At 42.8% G+C, this 24,745-nt stretch overlaps 1 protein-coding gene across 1 annotated transcript in view; it reads right to left on the bottom strand.

The window, feature by feature from the left end:
- RCOR1 (REST corepressor 1) overlaps positions 1-24,745 on the bottom strand; it is a 46,231-nt gene that overhangs the window by 3,387 nt on the left and 18,099 nt on the right. Inside the window, exons 6-10 of the mRNA XM_077465131.1 lie at positions 23,829-23,913; positions 21,223-21,420; positions 17,841-17,918; positions 17,545-17,602; positions 7,977-8,206 (exon numbers count right to left, since the gene is read on the bottom strand). Of these exons, the coding sequence (XP_077321257.1) occupies positions 7,977-8,206; positions 17,545-17,602; positions 17,841-17,918; positions 21,223-21,420; positions 23,829-23,913 (649 nt within the window). The remainder of the gene's footprint in view (positions 1-7,976; positions 8,207-17,544; positions 17,603-17,840; positions 17,919-21,222; positions 21,421-23,828; positions 23,914-24,745) is intronic.

The following is a 24,745-nucleotide window of genomic DNA, read 5'->3' as shown; positions in this document are numbered from 1 at the left end:
GGGGGAGGAAGAAAAAAAAAAAGAAAGCAATTTCTAATTAAAAGGAAACTGCAGCATCACTACTCCCGAGTGACATCAGCCTTCGCGCTCAGCTACAGGATTTTATTTCTCTTTAATTTGCAGAGGAGTTGATATTTAACTACTTCTTTACAACTAACTCAAAATAGATTTCAGTTTATTGCAAATGAAGGTGCTGTAAACAAAATGAGTTACTACCATGCTGCTACTCAATTAAAATGTCCTCTGCATATAGCTCAATAGCTGAGCTTCATCCTTACAGCGATTTATAGAATAGCGCCAATCTGACATTGTTTAGACAAGACTGCCATTTTCTACGAGAGGGCAGAAATCAGATGAAGTGTAGGAGTGTCACAATTCTTGAGTCCCCGTTGCTGCGATTCATGAATGGTGTTTTATTCCAGACTGAATGAAAAAATTTGCATAATTATGATTTAAGTGGAAAGTATCAGATGTGCAGAAGAGTAATTCATCTATGCTGGAACTTGAGACTACAAGGAAGAAGCAATGATAGGAAGGGCAAGTGGCTGGCAGATGTGCTTCACCACACTTCACTAGGGTGACCGTCTCCAGTAAGATTACAAATATATATGCTTGCCAGTCTAACAGTGACTCGAATCTTCAGCATCAGACACTTCTGGATGTCAGCACCTTATACTGCAAGCCGGGATGCGACCCACCAGCCACAAAGTCATTACAGGGTCCCGTAGTGACAGATGCCAATAAGTTGAAAAATGGTGCACAGCAGGGGGCGCAAGCATCCGACAATCCAGATGCTAAAGATTCTTTGGCCAGCTTGGCTTAAAGCAGTGGTCTTCAAACTGCGGCCCTTTGTTTGCCTTTATCTAGCTCTTGGGGCATCCTTCCTCTCCTGATACAAGGCATTAGTCCTCCCACCGACACCAATGATGGGGCACCATTCCTTCCACTGCACCAATGATGGGACAGTTATTGCTCCCACTGATACCAATGAGGGGGCACTAGTCCTCCCACCGACACCAATGACGGGGCATCATTTTCCCCCACTGACACCAATGATGGGGCACCATTCCTCCCACTGACACCATTGACGGGGCACTATGCCTCCTAATGACACCATTGATGGGGCACTTATTCCTCCCACCGACACCAATGACGGGGCACCATTCTTCCCACCGACACCAATGACGTGGCACCATTCCTCCCATGGACAATGAGGAGAATTATTCCTCCCACGGACAATCATAGGGCACTATTCTTCTCAATACCAACAATGGGGCATTATTTTTCCCACTGATGTCAACTATGGGGCATTGTTTTCTCCCATTGACAGCAGGGTATTTTATTACTTCATTGGCCACAGTCCAGCCACCTCACAGTCTGAAAGACAGTAAACTGGCCGTTTGTTTATAAAGTTTGTAGACCCCCTGACGTAAAAGGATAAGTTCGCCTTTAGGAACATTTTTCACCTGTATTTCAGGTGGAACATTTATCATGTTCCCAATGCTGCAGCCGCTTGCTGATCCCCCCTCCCCATGACAGCAGCATGGGGAGAAGTTCCCTGTACAAGCTGTGACTTTTTGACAAGAGCACGGCCATGCGGGGCGCCACCCACATGACGGTGTCATTCACAGAGTTCTGTGAATGAATGAACTACAAGTGCCGACACATCCCATGTGGCTGACAGCATGTAGTTCTCAATGAACTACCATGGCTCTGTTGAGAGCTGTGGTAGCTCATTGATTCTTTTTGTCAGTGGGAAACAGCCTGCCCATGCGATGCACAGGCAGACCGCCAACACTCAGTCTGCAGACCTGTACTGCACCAGCTATCCGCTAAACGCTGGTGCAATCTTATCCTTTAGGGGCCAGTTCACACCAGATGCAGTTCCATTCACTTTTTTCCTGCACCGGAAACTGACTGCATGGTGTGAACCAGAGCCAATGGAATACATGGGAGACACTGTGCACACATTTTTAGTGCAGAAAAAAAAGCACACGGAACTGCGTCTGGTGTGAACTAGCACTAAATGGTGGGACGAGCAAAGATCAGAGTCACTGCCTGCCAGGACTGGGAATGCAAGTAGGGTGCCTTTTTATTTCTGGCAAAAGCCAATTTAATACAGAAATCCTAAGTGGCTAGGAAGAGTGCTTCCAGTACCAAGCAGTGGACCTTCTTTGTCAAAGTGCATGAAATAAAAACGGGACTGCCCCAAAACAGATTCCAACTCATTTTTCAGGGTGGTTCTGCGTCAAAAAAAAAAAAAAAAAAACAGCAAGATGTTAGTTCAGATTGCTAATGGGTCCTATTTTTTCATCTACGGGCAGCTTTTCCAATCAAGTTTCTGCCAAGATTTCAACAATCAATATTTTTAAATAAATATAAATATTCTAAAAAGCCTAAACAGACAATATGAACAAAATTATGAATGAAGGAATCTATTTTTTCTAGAAATAAAAAAAAATCTACACAATACAGAACTTTCATAAAAGTGATCTGACAGTTTTTAGACAGCTATAAAATGGAAAGGCACGTATGAAACATGAAGCATGCATACAAATAAAAACAACAGGAACATCTGATTAAATAAAAGCACGATCTGCAGTGGAAATAAATTATAATCATAGTAAAGAAAACATTTTTCCACAATTTCATCCTTCTGAAAATTATACAGGGAGTTTGTACTCCACAGAGTACATCTATGTACAAAGTTAGAAAGCGAAGTACTTTGCTAAGGAGGATAAATACTCCCCTCTCCAGCAGGTGGCAAGTTCATTCTCTGCTCCCTTGCAGAGCTAGAATACTGCTGCCATCGGACACTTCCAGATGAAAGTATTGTCCCCAATTTGGTGCCATGGATCCTTCCACCAGTCGGGTGGAGACATAAGGGTCAACCGGAAGAGCCACAGCATCCAGAGTCCACTTGAAAATTTTGGATAGAAGCTGTGTCACTAGCGCTGCAAGAGTGGAGAATTAATTTGCTTCCGTCAGGAGGGATGTAATCCTCTTTTAGAGTGCAACTGCCTTTTTTTTTTTGAGAAGCAGCAGGGTCACCTTAATTTGATGTCTGCCAAGCTTACATATCAAGGGACGTCAACTTAAAAGTAATTTTGTACAAGTCATGTTTAGCTTTTAGGGACCTTTCACACGGACTCTTTACATTTCGATCAGCAGATCTGTGAGCGGATTGGAGCGGGTAACAGGTCTGTGTCTGCTCAGTTTATGCAGAGTGGACACAGACTCCGCTCTGCGGGCAGACGGGAGTAAACGAACTGCACTGTCCATTCATAGCTGTTTACCTCTGATCTGATCAAGTGGAAGAGGATGTAACCCTCCTTTTTTTAGTGGGCCTGATCAGACCCCAGAGGTAGGTGGGTGTAAACAGACAAGTCAGTTTACAGCCGCTGTTCCACAGGAATGCATGGATCTGCCATTCATGTCCACCTGAAAATCTGACGGGGGACCTGATCGGATCGCCTGTGTGAAAGGGGGCTTACAAAAGGGTATTCCTTTCAGTTACCTCTTTTTTTCTGGTTTTAGCAGTTGAAGAAAACAGCAGAACACAGGTCAGTACCAAATAAAAATCACTATTAAAATTAAGCAGCACACTTACATTGAAGTTAGCATGAAATGGCATGGATAGGGAAAACCTGAGACCAAGCAGCTGTAAACAGTGTGAGCCTGTAGGCATCACTGAGCAGCCAGCTGTAAGGATATTCGCTTCACACGAGGATGACGGCTGTCAAAATGCCTGGTGGATGTCAGGAGAGGGGGTTTGCAGGATGTATTTTCCGGGACTTTGCCCGATTTTTCAAATGCATTTGAAAAAGCAGGCAAAGTCCTAGGGAAACTAGGCATACGCAACACCTCTCCCAACACCCACAAGGCATTTTGATAGCTGTCATTCTCGTGTGCAGCCAATATCCTTACCTTGAGCTGGCTGGCTCCCTGTCATCCTGTGTCTGTTTGCTCAATGATGCCTACAGGCTCACACTGATCACAGCTGCTTGGTCTCAGGTGTTCCCTGTCCATGCAGTTTAATGCAACTGTGCTGCTTATTTTAATAAAGTGATTTTTATTGGATACTGACCTCAGTATCCTGCTGCTGGTTTTCTTCTACATTGTGGTGATCCTACCCAGATCTTCTGCAGGAGTTGCAGAAGTTCCAGTCTCAGTCCTTTCTCCTGCTCAGCCATCCATCCAATTGCCTCATCCCTTCCTCTACCCTGTGGATGGTCTACAGATACAGATGACTTCACACATCTCCTAGGTGCGTCGTATGTAATGTGTAATTTTACAGTTTGGATTAGTGAATTCTGTTGCCCTGGGATACAGCTCAGCCTTGCACGTGTCACATCAGTTTAACCTTTTGAGGAAGCATCTGTCCTCACAAAGGGGGGAACAAACCTAACCAACTCTCAGAGGAGAGAATTGTAAGACAGAAAACTGCAGAAGACAAATACAAAAAGCAAAGCTTAATGGATAGGCATGACAAACCATAAAGATGAAAATCTCTCATTTAAATAACCAAGAAGTTTAAAATAATCCAAGAGGAGGTAAAAAATGTGGCAGAAAAAAAAAAAAAATCACATCAGAAAGCAAAGAAAAACTATTTTCTTCATAAATGCAGATAAGAACCCACGGTGATTAAGAGACATGGCAATCAATCCTGAAAATTGGTTACGCTTAGCAACCAAGTTTTGAACCCTTAGCTTAAAGTTTGTTTTGTTTTTTAAATAGAAATACACTGGGGAAGGGGTTATGGAATTTCAACTGTATCAGCGTTCTTCTGAATAATGCTGAATTGTACATTGTCCAAAAAAATTCAATAAAAAAAAAAAAAAAAAACTGAAAAAGTTTCATGCAGAAGAGACAGCCGAAATGTTTCATGAATGTTAATATTTACAAGGCGAAGAGGGAGATTGTCCCAATGCAAGAAGATGACGACTCCCGTATTTATCATCGGTGATGAGAGCAGAAAGCCATCTGTGAGGGGGACTAGAGGTGATTAAGGCAGATATGTTAAAGGGCCGGAAGTTGTTTGCCTTTTTTGGTAAGTAGCTGCTTGTCCACAACGCATGATGAGCATAGCTGGTCGAGTCCTCGTAATACCTGAAGATCTGGGCAAATTAAGTAGTCAAAACGAAACAGTTCTCATTTTCTCAAGAAGAGTATCTGACATCAAGAGGAGAGCCCTGCTGGAAATAAACATCCAAAACAAAGGAATTACAAATTTAAAAAAGGGAAAGGAAATGCATCTTAGAAGCGCACATATTGAGATTTTATAGTAGTGTTTACCCTTGACAGATTCTGAAAGGGCAAAGTGGCCTTGTCGGCAGGTATCTGGTTCTATATTAAGGGAATTTATACAGAACCAAAAATGTACGCAATGCTTTACATACTATACACGTTCAGTTCAGTTCCTGCCCTCAAGGGCCTAACAATCTAAGGTTCCTTACTCACATGTAAACCTACATGCACATACTGGGCCAATGTTATTCAGAATTATTGTTCCTGGAGGTCTGTGGCATACACTAGAGCACCAAGAAGCAATCCATGCAAACTCCACATCCTGAGCTGGGAATCAAACAGGGGGTCTCAGTGCTGCAAGGCAGAAATGCAGACCACTAAGTCACTGTGTGCAATTTGTTGCCTATCCATATATGACAGTATTTAGGCCTGGTGACTGAGCCTTGCCCCATAAATGAACTCACAAGTCCCTTCACATTCAGAATCCTCTCTATTAGATCGATCAAGGAGGCAGTCAAATAGAGCCTATTGGCAAGTACACCTAGTGGAAGCATTTTGGCCATCGGCAGACGCTGTCCCTTTCTATTAAAAACAGCCAAATGTCTAGTTTTTATGCAACAATTTTTTCCCCCACAACTAAGGATATTAAAGTTCACCTTTACAGAAAAATCCATAAGGGGAATGGTCAGGTCAGTGGGAATGGGGTGGGGGTCCTAAGTAAGTTCACCTAACAGATTTTTCTGGAGGATGGATGAGATTTTTCAAAGGATGGCAGCCAACGTCAACATCCATTCTCCTCCACCCCCAGTTCCGTTATAGGCACACGCATTTAAAAAAACTCAGAGGGGTGGGTTCATCCAAAACCAACATCTGCCCATTACAGAATTAAGTGTTGTAGGTGGACTGACACCTTGATTTTAAGCGGAGTGCTTATGATTTTTATTTTTTAAAGTCAGCAGCTACAAAATACTCCAGCTGCTGACTTTTAAAATAAGCACACTTGCGTGTCCAGAGTGCCCAAAATGTTGGCACCCGAAGCCAATCTATCCCTCGGCTGTCGGGTGCTGCCACCGCCATCTTCAGTATGCTGCTTCACTTCCTGGTTCCCTACTGCACATGCACGGCTCCTGCTGCACTATCACACTGGTCCCTGCTGTGTTCTGGGGCCCGTGTGTGTATATCCTCAGAGGACAGTGGGGCGGGGGGCGGTGTTGAGTGGCGTAGATACCCAAGGGTGGCTTGGCATCTATGGCCGGAAGTGGGAGCAAAATACCTGCATTAGGTATCTGCTCCTAACCCCCCACCCCTAAAAAGGTGCCAAATGTGACAACGGAGGAGGAAGAATCGGATAAGCGGAAGTACCATTTAAGGTCCGCCACTCTTTTTTGCAGCATATGGTTCTCTAAGGTATCTTTACTGGATTTGGGATCAGTAGCACACAAAGCCAGACAATTTGTGCCAACACTCGTGCCAACAAGGAGCATGTGGCTACCAAGAGTGGCAGAGATCCTCATCTGTAGGTGGTTTTCCTTTCATTATTCAGTCACAGGCTTGGGGGGAAAAGAAATGCAAGTTTTACTTAACTGCTGCAGAGAAAAATTAGGTCTCCTACCCTGTCAGATAGGGCTGTACTGTGTGGCAAAGCTGTCCAACTCAGCACTGGTTGGACAGAATTTAAAAATAAAAAAAAGCTGTCATATAGATTTCATCTAAATATTAAATGGTTTGCTTTAAAGTGGTTGTAAACCCACTTTTTGGACGTCTACCTGTAGATAAGCCTAGAATAAGGCTCATCTATAGGTAGTGGAAATATCTCCTAAACGTGCGCCATTTAGGAGATATTTCACTTGCAGTCTGCCGAAAATTCCTACGGTGCATGCGCGGGGGAAGAAACAAAACTAAGTGCCATTTCTTCCCTAGCCTGTGCCATTAATTGCGGCTCCTGTGCGCATGCGTGGGAGTGAAGTCATGCGGCTCCAGTGAATCACAGAGCCGGAGTCCGCAGCCTGGAAGGAACAGGGCAAGAAGATGGATGCTAACGCATGAGTTAGCTCCGAGCATACTATTGCACATATTATGTAAAAAACACCGGAAAATTATGTTCATTAAATGATTTTTATTATGATAGAAAGAAGATATAGGGGCAAGTCTTTGTATATCCACCGAATGTATACCAGTCTGCTGTATGCGATATTGGTTTGGGCGACGTTCGCTCTATATACACATGTAGTATTGTTGCTGTTATGTACCAAAAAAGAATAAAAATGTACCCTTTAAAAAAAGATGGATGCTGCTCACACAGGGGACATCGCTGGATTCTTTTTCATGTAAGTGGCACATAATGGGCTAGTATGCGATGCATACTAGCCCATTATGCTTTTCATTTGCAGCATCGAGCAAAAGAGGAAGCAAAAGCCTTTAGGGTTTACTTCCTCTACGTTTACATTTAAGAAACTTTTTTTAATCTACAGCGACCCGATTGGTTACTATGGATTACTGCACTTTTGTAGCTCTTTGCTTTAAGGCCATAAAACCGTGTGAAGCCTGCAGATAAGAACTGCAGATATCTTTCCTTATTTCTGTCTTGCACAGAACCATCATCTTTGACAAAAGCTGCCCAAGTTTTTCCACCAGGACCAAATCTTTTGGTAGGGGGTCATTTAAGCCTTTTGCTCTTCTCTTTTCCCAATTTTTTATTGTAAGAAAAGACATTCTACAACTAGTATTACCTCGTCCTCTTCATCGGACATCTTTATAGCAGTGTCAGGTAATTTTATAGGCTTCTCAAGGCAGTCACCGTTTTCCTCTGGCTTTCCATGCTCTGCTTCCCATTCTTGTAAAACCTGATCAATATTAAAGCGTCTCCGGTAATTCACAAAAAAATTCTTCACTTGGACAACCGATTTGTTCCCTATGACATCTGAAATTGCTTGGAAATCACGGCCATATTTTCGGATTGCTGTGAGGCAAGAAAATATATTCGTTAGCAGACTATATCTGACAACCCCGAATTTACCAGAACATATAGAATAACTGTGAAGGGATTTGTTTGTAAACACAAGCATCTCTGGCCACCCTCAGGGTCGGTTCACACTGAGGCAGCACGACTTACAGCGTGACTGCCTCAGGCGACCCAGACGCAACCGCTGCAGCGACCTGCAAAATGACTTCTGTATAGAAGTCAATGCAAGTCGCCCCCAAAGTTGTACAGGAACCTTTTTCTAAGTCGGAGCGACACAAGATTAGAACGGTTCCATTGTACAGAGCGGGACGCTACTTGTCAGGCGGCTAAGTCGCCTGACAAGTCGTCCTAGTGTGAACCGACCCTTAGGGTTCTTTTCAATAGACCCCATCAATCAGATTTTGTTAACCACTTGAAGACCGGGTCTTTTTCTGACATTTGCTGCTTACAAAATTTGAAATCCATATTCTTATGCTACAAAAATTACTTAGAACCTCCAAAACATTAAATATTTTTTTAGCAGAGATCCTAGAGAATAAAATGGCGGTCATTGCAATATTTTTTGTCACACCGTATTTGTTCAGCGGTCTTTCAAATTTTATTATTTTGGAAAGAATACACTTAATAAAATATAAAAAAATAAAAAAAAAAAAACACAAAAAGCTAGATCAATTTTTTTTGTATAATGTGAAAGATGCTGTTAAGCCGAGTAAATAGATACCCATGTAATGCTTTAAACATTGTGCACGCTCGTAGAATGGTGACAAACTACTGTACTTAAAGAGGAAGTAAACCCTGATGAGTTGATGAGCGGAGCACCGTTACGTAGGCATGCTCCAGGCACCTGCCGGCATCTCGACACTCCTCTGAACCTTTGCTCACTACCCGCCGCATCTGCTCAACGAGCGTGTAGCCCCAACTGATCACTGGACACAGGGAGACTCCCCCCCTCCCCGGCTGCCTCTCAATCGCTGAAACCAGCCCTGCCCTGCCCTGCTAGCAGACTGTCTATCCAGCGGATGAGTGACTAGCCAATCGGTGGACCGAAGCCAACAACGCTGGTTGCGTAGGCAGAGACGAGGGTGACGATCGGTGAAAACCCTACTCCTCACAAGGACTCTTCTGCAACCAAGCTGCCACCACTACCCCTGGAAAGGAGAGACCACCACAGGACCTCACAGCACAACGTGGAGGAGGTGAGAGTGGTGATTCTTGGGGGAGAGGAGGCAGCCTCAACCCTAGCCAATGTGGAAGGAAGGAGTGGGGAATATGCAGGGGAGCCCCCTGAAAGACATATCGCGCGCATTTGAAGAGGTACTTAATATTATCATAGAATGAATGATGGATTAAGTAATGAGGATATGACTTGTGTGGAATCCTGTAGTTGAATTCCGGTGTGCTAACCTAGGTACCCTTTTTGGGAGAAGTAGCGGAGACGTTTGGAATACAGGGGGGGGGGGGGGAGAACTACGACTGTCATCTGCTCTACTCACCCCCACACCTTCCATATAAATACATGTCTTGGGGGGCGTTAATGGAGTTATATTTTTTTTGCTACAGATTTGATCCCCACAAACAACGCTACATTAAAAAGAACTTTGTGGATGAGAACGGGTATAGATCGAGGCGGGGGGTACTGAACTTCCTGAGAAAGCTCTAGCATACTATTATATGAACTGTGATCCAACTGTTCCGCCTTATGACTGTTATGCGACTGTGTTACACTGATACTTCAGAATCCAAGAGCTACTGGATGTTATGAAAGGTTAATAAAAAGGTGATATCCTCAGTAAGAAATTGACATGAGAGGGAAAACAAGCAAAACAGGTAAAAGTACCCCACCTGTTCCAAGCCCGGGAGGGATCCAGCACTACATGGCTAGCAACACCAGTATAAGAGAAGGCAGGGTAGCCCCAGGTTAGGGGCCCCATTGCTCTCAGGATTGAACATACAAAAAAGATGACTGAAGAGAATAGAGTAGGGAAAGTGAACGGTGTAAATCCTATGGGGCCAAGAAACAATGGGAATAGCCCACACGGAAGCACTAAAGCCCAGCCCAAAGCCCAAGATGGGGAACAGAGGAAAAAAAAAGGGGAAGATGTTGAGATAGTGGGAGAAAGAATTATGCAATCATCAACCCGGGAGGAAATGCCACAAATTAAGGAGATGCTTACAAAAAAAAAATGTAAGCGTCACTGAAAGCGGACATTACTGCAGTAAGGGCAGATATTGGGCTAGTTCTTGGGAGGGTGGAAGAGATGGAGGACAGATTAGATGCTCATGATCAAAGACTGGATGAAATATCGGAACAAATTATTTCCCTACAAAGAGCGAATAGAGCCCTTCTTTATAAATTGGAAGACCAAGAGAATCGGAGCCGACGTAAAAAATCTTGCGCATTAAAGGTCTCCCTGAGAAACACAGTAATGCAGAGACGTGGACAGAATTCATAGGATCACACTTTACTCCACCCAAAAGGTCAGAGAACCCGAGAGATGCCATAGTGAAGTTTCATTATGTGGAAGAGAAAGCCCAAATTATGGGAAACATGAGGACACTATCAGGAATAGCTTTTGAAAAAGCGAAATTACAGGTTTACGCAGACTTGTCTAAAGAGCCTTTGACAAGGAGACTTTTAAAACCCCTAACTGAGCTAATGGTAGCATCAGGGATATCCTAAAAATGGGGGTTTCCAGCCTCGATAGGAAAAAAAAAAAAAAAATACATAGATGTCTCTGCAGTTCTGTGTTTCCCAGAAGACCTGGGGGACTTTTGTAACAAACTGGATATCCCACCCCCTCCATTACTGGGATGGGGAGAGAAGGAAGGAGACCCTCTATGACATGGAAATCTGAGATGGAATAAAGGGGGAAGAGAGGGGGTGAATAGTGGAGTCAGTCACTGGTAAAAGGGACGTTAAGACAAAAGGCAACGGGGAAGGTAATTGTGAAGATAAGCGGTGGGGGGGGGGGGGGGGGGCGGGGAGTGGAGGTGAGCTGGGGGACTGGACAGGCCCGAGGTGGGAGCCCCTTGGGTGACATGGGGATAAGGCGACATCAGGAAGATGTCAGCCAGGCCCATAAATTAACCACTTGCCGCCCGCCCTATAGCAAATAGACGGTGGCAAAGTGGTTTCATAATCCTGACCGGACGTCATATGACGTGATCAGGATTATGAGCCGCTGCGCGCCCCCGGGGGCGCGCATCGCGGCGATCGTTGTTACTGGGTGTCAGTCTGACACCCGGCAACTACGATCTCGGAGACTCTTTACCACGTGATCAGCCGTGTCCAATCACGGCTGATCACAGTGTAAATAGGAAAAGCCGGTGATCGGCTTTTCCTCACTCGCGTCTGTCAGACGCGAGTAGAGGAGAGCCAATCGGCTGCTCCTCTGACAGGGGGGGTCTGTGCTGATCGATTATCAGCACAGCCACCCCCCCCCCCCCCCCGAGGATGCCCACACTGGACCACCAGGGATGCCAAGGACAAGGTATGCCACCCTAGACCACCAGGGGTTCCAGTCAGTGCCACAATGGATGCCAATCAGTGCCCATAATGGATGCCAATCAGTGCCCATAATGGGCATCACTGATTGGCATGCATTATTGATTGGCACTGATTGGCATCCATTAGTACAATATATTATAATACAATGCCGCCTATGAGTTCCCATCTGTGCCGCCTATCAGTGCCTACCCATGCCCACCTGTGCCGCCTACCCATGCCCACCTGTGCCGCCTACCCATGCCCCCTATCCATGCCAGCTATCAGTGCCAATTTGTGCCACCTATCAGTGCCCATGCATGTCGCCCATCAGTGCCACCCATCAGTGCCGCCTATCAGTGCCACATATCGGTGTCCATCAATGCCACCTCATCAGTGCCACTTCATTGGTGCCACCTCATCGGTGTCCATCGGTGCCGCCTTATCATTGCCCATCAGTGAAGGAGAAAACTTACTTATTTGCAAAGTTTTAAAACTGAAACAAAAAAAAACGTTTTTTTTCAAAATTTTCGGTATTTTTTTATTTGTTTAGAAAAAAATAAAAACCGCAGAGGTGATCAAATACCACCAAAAGAAAGCTCTATTTGTGGGAAAAAAATGATAAAAATTTCATTTGGGTACAGTGTAGCATGACCGCGCAATTGTCATTCAAAGTGCGACAGCGCTGAAAGCTCAAAATTGTTCTGGGCAGGAAGGTGTTTAAGTGCCTGGTATTGAAGTGGTTAAACAAAAAAAGGGGGTCTGTCCAGTCTTTTTTGGCATTTGTTTCAGAGAGAACGTGGCCCTCGTTTTTGGGCATTTTTTTTCTCTCTCTCACGCCCTCTGTCGCCCAGCTGGGTGCTCCCCCTGCTCGACCATACGCTCCTAAAGCCCTTTGAAGTAGCAAATTTATGGTAGTGGTAAATTTGATTACGTATAATGGAAGGGGATTAAAAAACACAGCAAAAAAAAAAAAAAAAAAAAAGAAGTACAAAGTGAACAACGAATTGCAATTTTTGGGTGCAAATGTGGCATGTATCCAGGAGACTTACAGTGGTGTGAAAAAGTGTTTGCCCCCTTCCTCATTTCCTGTTCCTTTGCATGTTTGTCACACTTAAGTGTTTCGGAACATCAAACCAATTTAAACAATAGTCAAGGACAACACAAAATGCAATTTGTAAATGAAGGTGTTTATTAAAAGATGAAAAAAAATCCAAACCATCATGGCCCTGTGTGAAAAAAAGTGATTGCCCCCCTTGTTAAAACATACTATAACTGTGGTTGTCCACACCTGAGTTCAATTTCTCTAGCCACACCCAGGCCTGATTATTGCCACACCTGTTCACAATCAAGGCATCACTTAAATAGGAGCTGCTTGACACAGTAAGGTCCACCAGAAGATCCTTAAAAGCTACACATCATGCCGAGACCCAAAGAAATTCAGGAACAATTGAGAAAGAAAGTAATTGAGATCTATCAGTCTGGAAAGGGTTATAAAGCCATTTCCAAAGCTTTGGGAATCCAGCGAACCACAGTGAGAGCCATTATCCACAAATGGCGAAGACATGGAACAGTGGTGAACCTTCCCAGGAGTGGCCGGCCGCCCAAAATTACCCCAAGAGCGCAGCGACGACTCATCCAAGAGGTCACAAAAGACCCCACAACAATGTCCAAGGAACTGCAGGCCTCACTTGCCTCAGTTAAGGTCAGCGTTCATGCCTCCACCATCAGGAAAAGACTGGGCAAAAATGGCCTGCATGGCAGAGTTCCAAGGAGAAAACCACTGCTGAGCAAAAAGAACATCAAAGCTCGTCTCAATTTCTCCACAACACATCTTGATGATCCCCAAGACTTTTGGGACAACATTCTGTGGACCGATGAGACAAAAGTGGAACTCTTTGGAAGGTGTGTGTCCAAGTATATCTGGTGTAGAAGGAACACTGCATTTCATAAAAAGAACATTATACCAACAGTAAAATATGGTGGTGGTAGTGTGATGGTCTGGGGCTGTTTTGCTGCTTCAGGACCTGGAAGACTTGCCGTGATAAAAGGAACTATGAATTCTGCTGTCTACCAAGAGATCCTGAAGGAGAATGTCCGACCATCTGTTCGTGTACTCAAGCTGAAACGAACTTGGGTTCTGCAGCAGGACAATGATCCTAAACACACCAGCAAGTCCACCACCGAATGGTTGAAGAAAAACAAAAAGAAGACTTTGGAGTGGCCTAGCCAAAGTCCTGACCTGAATCCTATTGAGATGTTGTGGTATGACCTTAAAAAGGCCGTTCATGCTCGAAAACCCTCTAATGTAACTGAATTAGGACAATTCTGCAAAGATGAGTGGGCCAAAATTCCTCCAGGACGCTGTAAAAGCCTCATTGAATGTTATCGCAAACGCTTGGTTGCAGTTGTTGCTGCTAAGGGTGGCCCAACCAGTTATTAGGTTTAGGGGGCAATCACTTTTTCACACAGGGCCATGATGGTTTGGATTTTTTTTCACCTTTAATAATAAACACCTTCATTTACAAAATTGCATTTTGTGTTTACTTGTGTTGTCCTTGACTATTGTTTAAATTGGTTTGATGTTCCGAAACACTTAAGTGTGACAAACATGCAAAGGAACAGGAAATGAGGAAGGGGGCAAACACTTTTTCACACCACTGTATATCATGCAAGCTTCAGGAGTGGATTGGTGTCATACCAGTTCTCCAATTGGTTTTATAGCGACATTCCATCACCACACAAGAGGTGTAGCCATAGGATTCGATAGGACGATGAGGTTTGAGGTAGAGAAGCATCTGGCTGACCCAGAGGGAAGGCATCTATTCATAAAAAGGGAAACTATTTAATATGAAGTGTACGATTGTGAATATTTACGACCCGAATAAGGACCCAAATACGTTTCTTAGGAAAGTACTAATTATTGCAGGGGACCTAAATTGGAGTATTGATCCAAAAGTGGATACCTCGGTGGGTTAACCGATCCACTGTGCAAAGACAGAAGATATATAATAATAAAATAATAAAAAAAAAAAAAAAAGCATTGGTGGGGTTGGCAGCCGATGGTTGCATGGAGGATCAGCCACCCAAGGAAGCATGACTACACTTATTTCTCTCCCGTGCATCGGTCATTTTCCAGGATAGATTATATCCTAATAGAACATCAATTAGTACTACTCCTAAAAGAGGCAGAAATTAAAACAATCACTTTGTCAGATCATGCCCCAGGGAAAATTCAACTGGACATACAGGGAGACTCTTTAAATGGGGAAAAAATTGGATGTTAAATGATTCACTCATCCAAGACTTGGCATCAAAGCCGTAAGAGAGGAGGAATTTGTGGCCTTTTTTGAGCTTAATGATAGGACAGAAGTCTCAAGAGCTACTCTCTGGGAAACACACAAAGCTGTAATAAGGGGGGGATTTTGATTGGGATCGGGGCAGGGAAAAAGAAAGAAAGGGAAAAGAAGAAAGTCCAGTTATATAAGGAGATCCAGGATTTGGAGCAAAGAACTAGACCTAAAAGAGATCCCAGAAAGACAAGATCTAATAGCAAAAAGGAGAGAGATAGAAGAGCTTTTAGTACAGGAGAGGAAAGCTGATGACAGGGGAGAGAAGTTATTCTCTTCCCTGGACATCGCCAGAATATTCCACTCCTATTATACTGCCCTGTAAAATGTAGGGCAGATAAGGGAGGAAAGGAGAAGGCAGAGGGAAGTAATGGAGTATCTAGAGGACCTTGACCTCCCCAGAGGGGAGAAGGAGAAGATGGAGCTGCTCAAAGCCCCCATATCGCAGGAGGGAGGAGGTGGAGAGAGCAATAAAGAGCACAGCCCTGGGAGGGAGCCCGGGCCTGGATATGCCATTCTATATTATAAAAAGTTTTCCCAAGTTCTTAGCCCCTAAATTATGTGACTATTTCAACGCATTGGGAGAGGGAGAGAAGTTTCTGGAGAAGTCATTATTAGCACATATTACCCTTATCTTGAAAGATGGGAAAGATCCAGCATCCTTGGGGAGCTATAGGCCTATATCATTATTTAAACGTAGATATAAAGATTTTTGCCAAAATAATAGCAGAAAGACTGAAGTTACACCTACCAAAGTGGTAAAATAAATATGGTTAATTCCGAGATCTTAAATCTAACTTTAGAATTCCCATTTACGTGGCACAAGGAAGATATGGGGTATTTAGACATAAAATTGACATCATCTCTGGGCGCCAGGTTTAAAGTTAACTATATTCCCTTAAAGTGGAGGGCCACCCAAAAAAAAAAAAAAAAAAAAAAACCATTAGAAATTTTTTTTTTAGCTGTCCAGAAATCCCTGTTGCTAGGCAGTCTTCCTAATCTGCCCTCTTCCTGCTCCTCGGTGATCTTCGGTCTTCTCCTCCACGCTGTCTTCTGGGTAATGGGGCGCGCTGTGTTCTGGGAACTGTGTGTTCCCTAACACAGCGCGTCCCATTCACAAAGCGCTGCGTGACTCGCGCATGCGCAGTAGGAAAGGGCAGTGAAGCCGCAAGGCTCCACTGCCTGTTTCCCTTAGTTGGAATGGCAGCGCTAGGACCCGAGAGCCGAGGGACATGTCAGCCTCAGCGGCTGACATCGTGGGGGCCCTGGAAAGGTAAGTCTCCATATTAAAAGTCAGCAGCTACTTTTGTTTCAGCTGCTGACTTTTAAATTTTTTTTTTTAGGGCTGAAACACCGCTTTAACAAGATTAAGGACCAACTGAATATGATGCGATATAAAGCTCTTTCATGGACTGGCAGAATAAATGCAGTTAAAATGCTTGTACTCCCAACGTTAACATATACATTTAAAACGATACAAATTGCACTGCCCCAGGATTTCAGAAAACTTAAATCTATCGTACTGAAATATTTGGGCACGTAAACGCCCCAGCATTGTGTACAATATAATGACTAAAGAAAAAAAAAAAAAAAGACAGGATTAGCAGGCACCAGATTTTAAAAATTATGACGCGATCGTTATTTCTAGAATTTCAGGTTGGCTACACAATAAGAGAAAAGTTGAGTTGATTTAGAAATTGCAATAAGTAGAACAGATATAGGGAAACGACATGGATACAGTCACAACTACGAGATTTAGACCCCATTCACACCTGAGCGTTTTGTAGCTTGACGCCTGAGTAACTAGCAGCTAACAGGTTTGGAATGGTATGTTAGTGTGGGTATCTCACATAATTTTGTTGCAGCAGTTAAATGAGTGTTTTTTACCTTTAGGACAGCGCAGTATCACACTATCACAATTAATGCTCTAATGCAATTTGTCCTTGCGGAGCTGCACAAGGTTAGTGTAGAAATGAACAGAAGACTCTCACCCCCTCCCCCCAGGTTTTAAAGACCCATGATTGTTGGCCATTGACAGTCTGGCAAATTTTGGCACCCCAAACGTTTTGGAACTACATTTCCCATGATGCTTATGCACTCTGCAGTATAGTTGAGCACCATGGGAAATGTAGTTCCAAAACATCTGGGGTGCCAAGGTTCACCATCTCTGGGACTCTAGGCCATGCAATCCAGCAAAACCCTAGCAAGATGCAGCTATTGCATGTCAGTAAAGGTGCTCAGAACGAAACATTTCAATATCAGTCTTTAAAACAACTTAGGACCAGTGGCAACAGACGTATTTACATCAAAACTGCTTCTATTCCCATCATAAGTCTATGGGTTTGCAAAAGCAGCTTGTAACAGGTCAAAAACGCAGCTCGGGGAGAGATCTTAGAAGCATCTCCTACTGGTACCAAAAGCATTCGCAACCCAAAGCCCGTCAACACTGGTCATTATAAAATAGCCAGGTTGTACCGGAGGCAGCAAGTATTCTTTTATACCTTGAACAGCTAGAAGCTGCTCCTCCGTTGTCCAGCGAGCATTAAATTTTTGTGGAACCTGAAAAAAAAAAAAAGTGTATTTAGTTAAAACTGCACAAATATAGAAGGCAAAATAAAGTATTTCAATCTAGAATTATAACCATATACAAGGCTAGGATAGCTTTTAATAATCAGATTAACATTCAATCCAGATATGCTGATGGCAAAAAAATTAGGAATTGTCTGTTCACCTACAAAATGTACTTTAATGCTCTCCTCTAAATGTAAGCTGTATAAAATAATGGCCTAGCACCTACCTCAGTGACTCTGTAGTCCTCAACTCCACCCTGTAGATTCTCCTTGAGTGCACTGTTTGTCTGTTTGATATTTTGAATCTAAAAATCAAGAATGTTTTTAGACTTTTGAATGACATGAATGAAACTGCACAACATCAGGAGCGAAAAGCAAAAAAACACAACAGGCTTTAATTTCTTCAACATTATGCATTTATGTGGTTGATATTTACATAAATCGACTAATTACTCTGTTGAAGTCCAAGTTAACTTTGTATACAAATGCACACACTAGACATTTTTTTGCAGGTGAACAAAATGTGCATTATTCATTAGGAGCCTGCAGAGCTTTGCACCTGCAGACTCTTAATACAACCGTCTGCGCATACCTCCCATATGGGCAGATACTGAAATCCAGGAAGAATCAATGTACTATGACCACCAGCGCCCTCCAGGTTCACGAGGAACTATAAACCATCTGTTGCAGTGGCAGACGGGACTTGTAGATCATCCATTCAGAAACCCTGAATAAATGATGCAGCTGTGTGGGCAGAGTCCCGTTAGGCTGTATGGATTTTAAAAATGGGACAGCAGGTGGGGGGAGAGAATCCCCTGCCTCCTGTCACAATGAAGGATCGGGGTAGGGGGTGCCAATTTAATAACAGGTTACTAAAAGGTGAACTTATCCCTTGATACAAAATGAATGTGTGGTACAGCGCTCCCTACTAAAGCTATGTAGATTAACACTTGGGGGGACTGCATGTGAGGCCCAATAAAGCATTAAAAACCAAATACAATGTGTAGGACTATATAACAAACAGCAGTAAGTACTATAAGCCAAGCCACTGCTACGATTTATATACCAGTGATAAACAGTGGTGTTTTGGCTTATTTTACCTATTGTGGTTTATGTTATATTAATATTGTCCTACACATTGTATTGGTTTTTAATGATTTATAAGTCCTCACATGCAGCGTGTCCCTAGTGTGTTAATCTACATAGTCTTAGCGGGGAGCGCTGCACCACACACTAATTTTCTATCACTGTTTATAAGCAATTAGAACACTACCAGGTATTTAGCAGCAGACCCCAACACAAACCCTGAGAATATAATATAGAAAGGAAAATATTATATATATTATATATATATATATATATATATATATATATATATATATATATATATATATATATATATATATATATATATATATATATATATATATATATATATATCGATCTCTAATTTTTTTTTATGCACAACCCATCTGAGTGCACATGGGATCAAGCACTTTTTGAACGTATCCTTTAATGAAGCAATGAGAGCTTTTTGTTGCAGTCTGCACTAGGCCTCATTCGCACCGTTGTACTACGCCATACACCCGTACATAGGATGCATTTACCTCTACGGGTGTTCCGTACAGGCAGTCCCATTGAAGGCTGTCAAACTAAACAGTAGTTGTGTTCATGCAGCTGCTGCACCCCAACTGACAAAATGTGGCCAACACAGGGATGTATGGAAAACCTGGGCATCCCTGTGCAAGTGGCCCTTGCACAGGTGTACACGAATATGCTTGTGTGAAAAAGGCCTTACAAAAGATGCAACAGCTAACTAAGGTTATTTTTAAATATAAAACCCGACTGGAACCTATGGACAATTCAACCTTTTTTCAGATCAGTTCCATCATTAAATGTTTTAAGTTTTATAAAGCTGCTGATTGGCAAATCAAATAATAAAAATAAAAAATAAAAAAAAATAAAAAAAGACAGCAACTGGGAAACCTAATCTATACCGATTATGCTGGGAGACAAAATGTGGACATGCCTGACCAGGACCACCACTAGGTTTAATGACCAAGGAAACCACTCCGGTCACTGTCAACTATGATAAAATGGGGGCTTACTGCAAACCTTTACTAGTGAGCACCAAAAGCAGGAATGTCATGTGATCTAATAAAATGGATTATTAGAAGTGGTGTCTTTACTTTTAGGGCCAGTTCACACCACATGCAGTCCAGTGCATTTTTGTTTTCTGCATCAAAATTGCATGCAAAGTAGGTTATATGATTTTCAATGGTATACTTCCCACCAGTGCTTGCAGTTCTAGTGTGTTCCAGTAGAAAAGAAAGCCCCCCAAAAAACATGCTGCATTTTTCTTGCACTGGAACACATCCTTATTTAACCACTTCCGGACCGCCAATATATGTCATCACTTTGAGGACGGATATCGTTATGGCAGCAGCTAGCTGTCATAAACCTGGTATTCTTGTGTTTGGCCGGTGGTCCGCTACAAGATAAGAGTGGTCTCTGCGGCAGATTCGCCACAAGATCACTTTTAATCGGTGGCTCCGGTGCCCTCTGCTGCTTACCGGAGCAGTCGGCAGTGGCATGACATTGCAGGGTGGAAGCGACATCAAAACATCACTTATGCCCCTAGCTCTTAAAAGGACTTTTGTTTTTTTTATATTTTTAACATGACATTTTTTTTTTATTGCATTTGAGTGTATATATGGAGATTTTACATATTTTTGACCCCAGATAGCATATTTAATAGGTCCTTTCATGCTTTTTTCTATTACAAGGGATGTTTACATTCCTTGTAATAGGAATAAAAGCGATTTTTTTTTTAAACATGTTAAAAAAAAAAATACACTTTTTTTGAACCGCGCCCCGTCCCGCCGAGCTCGCGCACAGAAGCAAACATACATGAGTAGCGCCCACATATGAAAACGGTTTTCAAACACATTTGAGGTATCGACGTGATCGGTAGAGCGAGAGCAACAATTCTAGCCCTAGAACTCCTCTAACACAACATGCAACCTGTAGAATTTTTTTAAGGGTCACCTATGGAGATTAAGGGTAAAAGTCTGTCGCCATTCCACGAGCAGGCACAATTTTGAAGTGTGACATGTTGGGTATCAATTTACTATCTTTCACTACATACAAAAAATGGGCTAACTTTACTGTTGTCTTATTTTTTTATTCAAAAAAGTATTTTTTCCCCCAAAAAATGCTCTTGTAAGACCACTGCGTAAATACGGTGCGACAGAAAGTATTGCAACAACCGCCATTTTATTCTCTAGGGTGTTAGAAGAAAAAATATATATAACGTTTAGGGGTTCCACGTAATTTTCTAGCAAAAAAAAAAAGCGTTTTTTAAACTTATAAACACCACACTATAAAAGAGGCCTGGTCCTTAAGTGGTTAAGAAAAGAAAAAAAGGAGAAAAAACGCACTGGAATGCATAAAAAACGCGCATGCAGAAAAGCATCTGGAACGCATTCTGGACTGCGTTTCTATGGTGTGAACTGGTCCTAATAGAAAGAAAAAAAAAAAAAAACACTACAACAGTACATATGATTACCAGGCTTTCACCTTGTCAGCGGAGGATGAAGTAGCACTTGCCTGTCTCTTTATGGAGACCAGTTCCATATCCAGCTGTTTCAGCATAGTGGTAGCAGCATTGGCGTTGGCAGAGATGGCTTCCACGTCCTCTTTAAACAGGAACATGCCCGTTGGTGGCTTCCGTTTGGCTCGGTTTTTAGCCTGAGATGGGTGTTTATCTTTCTTCACATGTGGGACCGTGTCATTCTTAGGAGACTGCTAAAGCATAAAAGCAGACAGACAATGAGAATAATGACCAATAATCGCCAGGTTTGAAAGCCACTTCAGCTTAGGCCACATACACACTAGTATCTCCAGCATTTTCATGTGCCTGAGGAGGCACGGGTGCAACATCCAGCCCCGCTATCAGCAGCCTGTCAAAACCTATGACAGGAATAAATACATAGGGGCAGGATGATGTACCGAGTGTTACTTTTATTTAAGGCTGTATGTCCAGATTGAAGGAATTCTGACTGCTGGACATTGTACCTGTGCCACCCCCAGTGCCCTGAAAATGCTAAGATGTGACAAACATTAGCCAAAGCGCTAGTGTAAATGCGACCCTAAAAATGGTCCCCCCGACTTTTTTTTATAGGACTTGTGGTATAGCCAATAGTCTCATTCAACTGGACTTGTCCTGCAATGCCAGAAATGTTTACCCAAGCAGCTTGCTCAGATTAAATCTCCTCTTCTGGCAGAAGATACGACGCTAGCAGTACAAAAAACGGCAACATTAATCACTTTCTCTGTGGTGATCAATTGCCCATCTTCAGTTTTAGCTTGTAAATGCAAGAAAGGAACAGAGTGGCAGATATAACATTCACCATTAGCTGCAGTGGGGTAGGGGTATAGGGGGAGGCGCCAGGGAGGGGGAAATGAAAGCTTTCCCACCTGAAGATACAAGTCTAGTTTTGACCTTTCTAGTTTTCATACTTATCCCTAAAAATTGGTAAAAAAAAAAAAAAAAAAAAAAAAAAGCCGAATAAAAAAAAAAAAAGGGGGAAAAAATATACCCACACACTCCTGAGGTAAAACACAATTTACAACAAATTCTCATTTAACCACTTGCTGCCAAATCACATACCTGGTACGTCATTTGACTTCAAGTGGTTGAACTGGGGCGATTCCTTGTATAACCCCAGAGCTGTTAAAAAAATAAAAATAAAAAAGTCAATGGTCAGCTATCTTCTAACAACAACCGGAACAGCTAACCCACCACTTGGTGATGTTCCCCCCTCCCGCGGCTTGCTCCGACTCTCCCATGGGGATACCCGAGCTACTAGCCAACATGTAAAAGCCGGGATCGGCTTTGATCGATTCTCTGCTACGGTAACCCAGAAGCGATGATATGACCTCACTTCTGGTTTACCGGCATCTTAACAGTGAAAATCGAAAGTATTCAAACCGCAAGATCAGCAGTTTTGAATACTTTGAAGTGCACAGGAAGGATTTTGGGTCCCTGCATAAAGAGAGGACCAGTCACATGGCTATTGCTACCCTTGTGACAGCAATAACAGCAGAGAGCGGTCAGGAGTCATGTGACTGCCCTGAAAAGATCTTCAAAAATGATATTTAGAAGCTTCGTTTCACATGTACACAGTGTGTTATAGCTCAATACAAGAAAGGGGCTGACAGTATTTTTTTTTATGTTTCAATACTAATAGAGGCAGGCTGGGGGAGAGGATGACTGTGGCTTGTAAACTGACCACAGTGTCAAAGCTCAGCAGCCATGATTATCTTGGTCAGTTTACATGGGGGAGGGCAGAAAATGGCAGGATCAGCCAGGTATTTCAGGTGAAACAGGGGGGCCAAACTACACAGCACAAACACTGCGCTTTAAAACATGCTTTAAAGCAGGAGTCTCTAAACTTTTTGCACAAAGGGCCAGTTTACAGTCCATCAGGCTTTAGGGGGGCCGTCCTGTGGGAGCAGAAAATGCATCAGTGGAAGAAAACCGTGCCCATCATCAGTGTGAGTTGAAGTGGGTAGTGCGCAAAGGGCCAGTTAAAAGCAAGCAAATGGCTGCATCCAGCCCACAGTTTGGAGATCCCTGCTATAAAAAGGAACATAATATATATATATTTTTAAGGGTAACAAAAAAATTACACATATACATATATATATATATATATATATATATATATATATATATATATATATATATATATATATATATATATATATATATATATATATATATATATATATATATATATATATATATATATATATATTTTTTTTTTTTTTTTTTTAAGAGAGACTTTTTACTAGGGTCAAACATGGATCCTTGTTCCGGCTTTGCAGGAACAGAGGATCCATGCCTTCCCTATTGACAGAACGGCAATCTGCTTTGTTTACATAGACAGAACATCATTCTGCCTCTGCTGGATGATTGGCCGGTGACTGTGGACATAGAGTGCGTGGTACCAGATCAGCACCCACTGTGTATAATCACAGCAGGAGAGGGTTGCCAGCACCGGAAAGTGCAGCAGTGCCACCTTGCTGCCCTATAAGTTATACGGCCGGCAAGTGGTTAACTAAAATTTCAACATGCTCTGAATGTTCATCAGATATGGACATTTGGAATGCAGTTCCAGTCTAACAAAGAGGAAATGATTCATACGTACAATTACTTCTTTCTTGGGTTCTTTTTGCGGGTCAACCTCCATATCAGTCGGGTTGCTATTGACCGGTTCTTCCATCTCATCCCCACTGAAAAAAAAAAAAAAAAAACGAACAGCAAAAAGAACATTTAATTTTCCAAAACATAGCAAGGAATTAAATACCAGAAGATTTTTTATCGTGTATTGCCGAGACAGCCACCCCACCAGAGATGACCGTTTTACCACTAAAGTGATAAAAAAGGCAAAAATTACTGGGTACGGGGTGTTATTGCACATCACCGGCTACCTCGTAAAAAAACAATCAGATAGAAATTCCTGCACGAGTTCTCTTTGAATGACAGCTTGCAATTTGGAAAACACTCCCAAACTTGTTTCAAGAAAATGGCATAACTCGTAGTAAAACAGTTCAGGATTTTACCCCTGAACTAGTACATGGCACTGGAGAACAGCAGCTTCCATCACAGCCTTCTTACACCTGAGGCAGATTACGTCAAGTCAAATGGGTTTTCCACACCGGGTGCCACTTCGGTCAGCCAAGAACAGGAAACTGAGGCTAAAATTCGCACAGGATCACCAAAATTGGACAATAGGAGGTTGGAAAAACATTGTCTGGTCTGATGAGTCTCAATTTCAGCTGTGACATTCAGATGGTTGGGTCAGAATTTGGTGTAAACATTAAAAGTGGTGGTGTAACAGTGTGGGGGGTATTTTCTTGGCACACTTTGAGCCCCTTAGTATCAATTGGAGCATCATTTAAATGCCACAGCCTACCTGAGTACTGTTGCTGACCATGTTCATCCCTTTATGACTACAGTGTCCCCATCTTCTGATGGCTCCTTCCAGCAGGATAATGCACCATGTCACAAAGCTCCAATCATCTCACCACTGGACAATGAGGTCACTGTCCTCCAATGGCCTCC

This window comes from Lithobates pipiens, unplaced genomic scaffold, assembly GCF_037356315.1.
Source record: "Lithobates pipiens isolate NorthernLeopardFrog02 unplaced genomic scaffold, aLitPip1_a1.2 Scaffold_30, whole genome shotgun sequence".
NCBI lineage: Eukaryota > Metazoa > Chordata > Amphibia > Anura > Ranidae > Lithobates > Lithobates pipiens.
Note: the sequence above shows the minus strand (reverse complement) of the source record. Positions and strands in the feature narration are given on the sequence as shown.